The sequence below is a fragment of the Batrachochytrium dendrobatidis genome (genome assembly GCF_000203795.2).
Source record: "Batrachochytrium dendrobatidis JAM81 unplaced genomic scaffold BATDEscaffold_10, whole genome shotgun sequence".
Taxonomy (NCBI): Eukaryota; Fungi; Chytridiomycota; class Chytridiomycetes; order Rhizophydiales; genus Batrachochytrium; species Batrachochytrium dendrobatidis.
In genome coordinates, this window is record NW_006281108.1 from 377714 (window position 1) to 385972 (window position 8259).

Consider the following 8259-nt stretch of genomic DNA (forward strand, 5'->3'; position numbering starts at 1 on the left):
GTGGCAGATCACATAAAATAGGTTCCACATGGAGTTTATTACTCTTTAAAGGCATCAGACTTTAATCTGTGACAGTTATTCGCCATGCTTGAGCACATTGACAAATTCGCGATAGTTGAAGCCATCATTTCGACCAACTGGAGCACCCTTGTACATAATATCAACCTGCATTCAAACATACCGGTATGTCAATTCTACTGTTTCGATATTTTAGAGATAAAGCAGCGCTACATGAATCATTTGTGGATGGAAATACAAGACATTAAAATACCTCATCATCGGTAAAGCGATCCCCCATGGTAGTCATGGCTTCACGCAACACTTCGGCATTAATAAATCCAGTTTTTCCTTCGTCGAAACATTCGAATGCTTGTAAAATATCCTCCTCGGGATCGGTCCCACTCATTTTTTCTCCCATCAGAGTCAGAAACATTGTAAAATTAATACTTCCAGGTGCTTCACTGGTCATACTATCAATATACTCATTCGTTGGATTTTGACCTAAATAGAATATCCAGAACAGTTGCAACATTGAATGTGTCAGTCTAATGTGTGCAAAATCGGTGTCAGATACTATGCATATCCCACGCTGCCATTATAGCACCAGATTCAATAAATCACTCAAAGCAAAGGGTAGTTTACAATTCCAAAATCCATCGATACCAATACAATGACAAACCATGCTCTTACCCAAAGAAGCAAGCATATCTTTGATATCCTCCTTGTCCAAAAAGCCATCGTTATCATGATCAATCAGGGAAAATGCTTCTTTGAATTCGCCAATCTGCTTTTGGTCAAACATGGCGAATACATTCGAATTCTGACGTGCAGCACGCTTCTTCTTATCCTTGCGTTGTGACTAAATAAGTTGTCATTCGAATGCAGTATGAAGAGATACATTAGCAGAGGTTAGTGACAGGGTTGAAATTAGACAAGACTAAACGAGCAGGTCTGATGGATAGCAACTATTGACATGGCGCGTCATAGTAGCATGTAAGATATCAATAGACTGGAAATGCCAGTTTGTCCATTGCTATCATCTGGTTTATTGCCAAAAACAGTAGTGCTGTAAGCAAATATGAGTGGTTGAAATACATAGTATGCAATACACTACAAGAGCTTTGAAATGGCAAGTCCAAAACCAGCCATCACTTTACAAGGGTTTATTGCCATTTATACCATAATTCCTATTCAAGTTTTTGGTGTTGGGTAAAAGTTGTTGAATAACCCAATTTTCAAGGCGTGACCAACACCTGCTGGATAAACAATTGTTGCCAACTTTTATTTCTTCTACCTTTTACCCATCTGGATCATGCATATTCTCTTTCCGAAAAGATTGACTGTTTCTGGGTTGACTGTACTGGAAAGTTACTCTGCAGCCCATTCACGAGCATTGCTGTTTAAGGTCAGCACACTTTTGGAATCGTATATTTTTAAAACACATGAAACGACTAGCATATTATTGGCCATTTGACTGAATTCGTTGTGTGCATTGACATGGCTACTCGACAAAAATCAATGTTAACTCATTGTTTATGACACACTTTATCTGAATCCATCCCCAACTGTTTATTAGGCTGGCCCTCTTTGTGTTCGTGGAAATGCAACCGCAAAATTATCTGCTGCTCCTGCTGAACAAGAGAAACTTGCATTTTCTAAACGACTTGAAAACGGGCCTGGGCTTGGCGACTTTGTTTCTCAGTCGACCCAGCTATCAATGGAAGAGGCACTCGAGCTGGATGGATCGTCTAGTCTTCAACAGCTTACAAAAAAAAAGTAAATTTATATGCAAAACAATATATCCGACTGGTTTAAATTCTGATGTGAAATATACTGCCAACATGATTGCTAATGCTGTATACCTATGTTACAGACACACAAAATTGCCAGAATGGCTCAAGACAGATATTCCAGTTGGTGATAGCTTCAAAAAGATCAAAAGTGATTTGCGAGGCTTGAAACTCCATACGGTAATCTAAATCCGAGTATTAGATGTCGAATATATCATGGATGCTTGATATTGAACGAATAGCTGCAATAGAAATTGTATTTAATTGTATCCTGTTGATTTTCTGAATGATCGCAATTCAACGATTGTACTGCTAGGTTTGTGAGGAAGCCAAATGCCCAAACATTGGCGAATGTTGGGGTGGTGGTGAGGAAAAAACTGCAACTGCAACCATTATGGTAAGACATACATTTAAATTTATTTCTGGCATGCTGCACCGACTGTAATGCGTGCATCTTGCGGACCGTGTCTGACCTGAATACTTGTGTTGTTCCGTTTTGGTGTTTGCAATGTCATTTAAATTAGTTAATGGGTGACGAATGCACTCGTGGGTGTAGATTTTGCTCTGTCAAGACCAATCGGAAACCCAAGGCGCTCGACCCTAATGAGCCGGAACATACAGCTGAAGCCATTTCTCGATGGGGCTTGGGTTACATTGTAATGACATCAGTAGATCGCGATGGTAAGCTTGAATATTGCTATGTCTTGTTTCTATATTCAAGCTGACATGTTGGTTTATAACTAAAATGTAGACCTTCCTGACGGAGGTGCGAGCCATTTTGCAAACACTGTTAGACTTACCAAGAAAAAGTGTGTAGTTTGCATTAAAATGCAGCATAATTGTTGAATCAAACCAAATGCTCTGTAACTGAATTTGTAATTTAGGGTTTTATCTAATATATTTTTATTTGTGATATAGAGCACCCAAGATTCTGGTCGAGTGTTTGACTGGAGATTTCAGAGGAAATCTCGACGATGTTGAGACTGTCGCACTTTCAGGATTAGATGTCTATGCACACAATATTGAAACGGTTGAGAATCTACAGCCATATGTTCGTGACCGCCGGGCAGGATTTCGGCAATCACTTTCTGTCCTTGAGCATGCCAAAAAGGTCCGTCCAGATCTTATTACAAAAACATCTATGATGCTGGGACTAGGTGAGACAGACGAGGAAGTTATACATACTCTTGAAGAATTACGCAAGGTTGATGTAGATGTAGTGACATTTGGCCAATATATGCGGCCCACTACTAAGCACATGAAAGTGTCAGAGTATGTACACCCAGAGAAATTCCAGCACTGGGCAGATGTAGCTAAACAGATGGGATTCAAGTATGTGGCCAGTGGTCCGCTTGTGCGATCGAGTTACAAGGCTGGCGAGTTTTATATCAAGAATATGCTCAAAGAACAACAGATGAAGGCGTCAATACAGCAGTCGGAAAATAGCAGCACATTGAATCAAGACGAGATTCGGCTTAATGCATAGTTGGTTGTTTTTGGTTCAATTTGAATAAAATTTACAATGCATACTCCATAGCTTTCTAGCGATTGATAAACCCAGCAGTATCAACGTAATGATCAGCATTATTAAAGAGCAGTTCCATTGAGCACATGTATAGCTGAATAGTAGATTAAAAGTACTGCATTGGTATTTCTTAAGTTCGACAGACATGATAATGATTCTATGTATGCATGCCGAATAGGTTAGAAATATGTAGTTTTTGACCAGATGGATTGAAAGGCTTACCCAACGAGAAAGAGTATAATGTCCGTAATGACTCTAATAACTCGCGAAGCAGTAGGTTTACTTTTGCCATCAACGTAGTCAATCATGATTGGTTGGTTCTTTTGACAAGGTACTGAATGATGGGATAAAAGACATTGTCTTATAAAATGGACCAGCGGAAATAGAATAGTTGAAATGCATACTAGAAACCCCCACAACATGGACACAATCAACTGTGAACGATCAGGATTCACAGTAACTTGGGATGGTTGATTGCTCCATGCATATCCCGACAATATCATTGCACTGATGACACTACTAGAAGTACCACATACTTGAATACCATTCAAGAGTTTATATTAGTCTACACGTTTAAACCATTTATAGCTCGTGTATATAATGCTTACCAGCTGTAAAAAATCGCAGAATAGGCATGATGAAATAAAAGATTATAATATGAACAAGTAGGGAAATTGAGCTGGGTATTTATTTGAATCCATAACACATCAATATTGATTAGACTGGGCGTAGATTCCGCTGGTTTAGTTGAATTTCATTGAGTATTTTGGTGGTGCATTCAGTCTGCTATTTTACAAACGCATGACAGTAGTATATACAAGACACCGAGTGATACCCGTTTTGTTGGTTGATACTCACTGATAGCTTGATGAAAATGTGTCAAACCATGACTTTTATGACAACACTGTACAAACTGTACGAGTTTAAAAGATTATTGGTGAATATTGTCCAGTTTGATTGTTGACTGCGTTTATTTTGGTTGATTCGAGTTTCATTCTTTTGTCAAAAAAACAACATCAAATGAATATTGAAACAACAAAGACAGCAACAACACAACTGTTGAATGAATACTACCAAATCAGCACTCAAGCCATACCAACACAGAGAGTCAAGTCTGAATGGCAGGATGACAACAAACGAGGTTTGTTTTTGGGAATCATCCAAGAGGGAGAAACCTCACACATCACTCGACTGCACAACCTGCTGGCTGCCAACCAATTTGCAGAGCAGCAGCAGTTCTCAACCAAGATCCAGTTGGCAGACCCAGAACATCATTGTACATTCATTGATGACATGTTTGGGTATTACATACTGCCATTCCACAAAGACTACAACGATTCATCCAGCTGGCACACTCCAGTTTCATCAAACCCAACATCAAGAACCAACTCTGCTGATGATCTGGACTATGTTGCAAAAGTGAGTGAGCTACAGCACAAGGACTTGAACAAGGTGGTTGAGAAGAGAGACAGTGTCTGCTTGTTTTGCTGGAATAAGCTGTCCTTGCAAGGAGCACACATCATATCCCAAAAGAACATTGGAATGGCATACAACGAACCATCCATCCTGCTACGATCTGGTTTGACGCAGAAACATCAAATACAGAACGGACTGTTGTTGTGTATCAAGTGCCATAGCCAATTCGGTAAACTAAGGCGATATGTCGATGTAGTGGATGACAAACTGGTGATCAAAGTGATCAATGAGACGAATGACTCAACAAGTGACAAACACAAGAATTGGGAACGAACTGTTAGAGTGCTCAAGTTGATTCGGTCCTATATGCAAGAGAGATGGACTGACAATCGACAAGCAGTTGAATCCAACGATGAAATGGCATTGTATTTCATTCACAACAATCCAACTCGACTACCAAACAGGAACGCACTAGAGTTCCACAAGACAACATGTCTTATTTGGCGTATGGCTGGTGGTGTAGAATCTGACGATGAGTATTGTCCATATGATGATGACGATGGCTGTACTCCTGTGGATTACCGGAGTAAGAGCATCGAAAAATGGATGGACTCAAGTGCTACCTTGATTATTGAAAATGTTCAATAAAGTTGTGTATTCATTACAAGAGACTGGTTTCTGTTACAGCAATAGTTGTCATTGTAGTGAGTGTGAATACCAACAGTTGATGTTGACACTTGAATTCAAGCAATAATGAAAGCAACTCAAATGTCTCTTTCCATTGCAGTGAGACAGTTTGTCAACCAACAATCTCTCATCAATTGACGACACATTCAGATTCCAGTGATGATGATGTTGCTACCAATGATCGTGGAACTGATAGTGCAGTCTTTTTACACTGTGGTGAGACAACTCGGTATCATGTCAATCATGTCCATTGTTGTGGAAATCACTTGTTAATCTACTCTGAATGAACAAGTCTCTTTTCCGTGTTTAATCAATGTATCTTTATATCTGCTTGAATAAAGCACTTGTGATTGTTTCTATTTATTGTTCTGGAATTATGTTTTTGCTTTCTTTACCCTTTTTTTACTCTCCTTCTCCTTCTCAAGATCGGAATTCAATGAATAGTACTATCTGTATGTTTTCTGGTTTTTATCCTTGTTTCTTTGATAATAGTCTCGATACCATTGTCACAATTGCTCATTTTCATTTGGGTTGCAATGATTCCAATTCCGTATGCGTTCAAGATATTCATTGTGGTATTGATTTCAAAATTCATTGTATAGTATTACCCAACACAATAATTTCATGTAAATACATTAGTCTTTTCATGTAGCGGTTCAAGAGTATATTCCACTAACTCGGCAATTTCACGCTTGTTCCGACGCTCCGTTTGGATCAATGGCCGTTCTCATACTGGTGTATCAAATGCACCTGGAAAATCAAGTAATATTTTGTAATTCATAAATGTTGTACCGTTGCTCGAGCTGAACTGCCTTATTGTTTTGTAGTAGATAGGAGTATCCATCTCCCGCATATATTTGATAATCAGATTTGATAAATGTTGGCACATATCCCTTCTGAAAAGCCTTCACTTTCAAGATTCTGACCTTGTCACCAATTCCAAAATAATCACTGAATCCAGATGCCCTACAGTATACAGAGCTTGGATTTTACAGAGTTATGTTTTCAGGTGTCATTTGTAACTCTATTGACAGCGTGATTGTAATTATAGACCAAATCATTCAGAACGACAATGTATATATGTGTGTTTCTGCTTTCCTGATATATGCTGATCAATTGATCAACTGTACAATAGTCCTGCTGAATCTCTGTACAATACCTAGCCTTTTATGGTCACTGACGTCAACAGTAATGTGTCTGACATTCACTGATTTTAATCACTTTTGAAATGTCATATTCAAGAACTCTGTTCTGTTGTCGCTTTGGATTAGCATTGGTTGATTTCTATCCAATATGTTAGCCATGGCATCTGTTGTATCGGACTTTCACTTTAACACAGACACGAAAGCCTTTCTACTAAACACATCAACAGCGCAAAACAAGTATATCTAAGTGTATATAGCCAGCATTCCAATGTGAGTATTTGTAAACCCCTATCAAACTGATTTGTCACTGCTTGTTGCTTGAATACACGATCATCGGCTTGTATGATATAGAGTGATTGATATGCCTTGTTATTTGATGGCTCACCTGTTCATTAATAAAAGCTTATTTTTTAATGGTATTTGTTTGTCAAATGTCAAGTGCAATTTGTGGGCAGATGATAATCCAGTATTTGGGTTGCAATACAGTTGTGCTAATTCATTTATTTCATCATATTCATCCAACATTTAAATATTATAGAATTCGGGTAGGAATGTTTCAAATCCGACTCTTGTCCGCTTATGATTGAATACTGCATTCCGCTGTTGATCAAAGTGCAAGTATTGATTTGATTGTCATTGACTCTGAATTCATTGCTGACACTCTTGGCTGTTGTTGCTTTGTAGAGCATTCAAGTATTTCTGTTTCACGATTATCGTTTCTTGTTAATTCTTTTGGTACTAACCTTGTTTTTTCACCCATACAATAGTGCATCTCGCTTGCTAATGCCATGATACCGTATCATTTGTATTCCAGCCATGGATGTTTGTTTTTTGGAATTCATCCATCAGATGTGGTTTAATGACATGTTCCAACTTGCCGCTGGATATACCAAAATACGCACAATCAGTGTCCATGATACAGTATTGATGGTCACTTTGATCAATGCAATAGTTGACAAAGTCATGGTAAAACTGAAGCATTCACAACTTTGCCAACTGATACACGGCAAAGCCGATCTGAACTGGACAGCTTTGTTTGAACAATGTCTTTTTAAAACGGATTTCATCACCTTTATTAATATCTTGATGCACAGTATAATTGGTTTGTCCAACATTCTTGATATAGTTGTCCAGATTCACCATCTTGACTGTTTTGTGTTTCAGGAAGTTTGCAATACATTTCCCGTATGATGAATTGTCAATCAATTACATCATTCTCATGTAGTGTGTAGGCTTGATTGGTATCTCCAGCTCGCATGTCATTCGAAACATGATCCATGAATGCATTGAACAGTGTGTTACACTCGTATTTTACAGTACAAGCTACACTGGAAGCATCCAAACATTTATTCATGTACCATTTTAGCAACTCTGTATGGAATAACACTTTATTTCCAAAGAAACTGTCAATTAGTTTGTTACACTTGTAGTTTGGGTTTACCCGATCTTGTGGTTCAGCGCATATATCGTTGAACACAAGTCCCACATTGTTGAATATTGGCGGCATCTCGGCAAAGACATTCCAGAGTTGATTCGGCACGGTAATGTCACATTCAATAACACCAAATAGTGATTCTGCCATGACATGTTTGATGATGTTACGGTACGGCGCTATGACCTGATGGTTACCGCATAGCATGTCTTGACCAATGACATATATACAAGGCATTAGCATTATATCACAGAATTTGTCGAC

General features: G+C 38.5%; 3 protein-coding genes across 3 annotated transcripts; 2 read left to right on the top strand and 1 right to left on the bottom strand.

The window, feature by feature from the left end:
• Nucleotides 1-75: 75 nt before the first annotated feature.
• BATDEDRAFT_12868 (uncharacterized protein) lies at nt 76-844 on the bottom strand (the record flags this gene model as incomplete). The annotated part of the gene is made up of 3 exons (XM_006680543.1): nt 76-165; nt 272-501; nt 691-844. Coding segments are annotated over 3 exons (474 nt in total), but the record flags the coding sequence as incomplete, so codon positions are not given.
• A 997-nt stretch (nt 845-1841) lies between these two features.
• BATDEDRAFT_13027 (uncharacterized protein) lies at nt 1842-3276 on the top strand (the record flags this gene model as incomplete). The annotated part of the gene is made up of 5 exons (XM_006680561.1): nt 1842-1970; nt 2107-2187; nt 2315-2471; nt 2542-2601; nt 2711-3276. 5 exons carry the CDS (start codon nt 1842-1844, stop codon nt 3274-3276), a joined length of 993 nt encoding a protein of 330 aa, XP_006680624.1.
• Nucleotides 3277-4335: 1059 nt separating this feature from the next.
• On the top strand, nt 4336-5379 carry BATDEDRAFT_26531 (uncharacterized protein; the record flags this gene model as incomplete). Its single annotated transcript, XM_006680630.1, has 1 exon — nt 4336-5379. The coding sequence occupies one exon, from the start codon at nt 4336-4338 to the stop codon at nt 5377-5379; it is 1044 nt and encodes a 347-aa protein (XP_006680693.1).
• Between the last annotated feature and the right edge of the window lie 2880 nt (nt 5380-8259).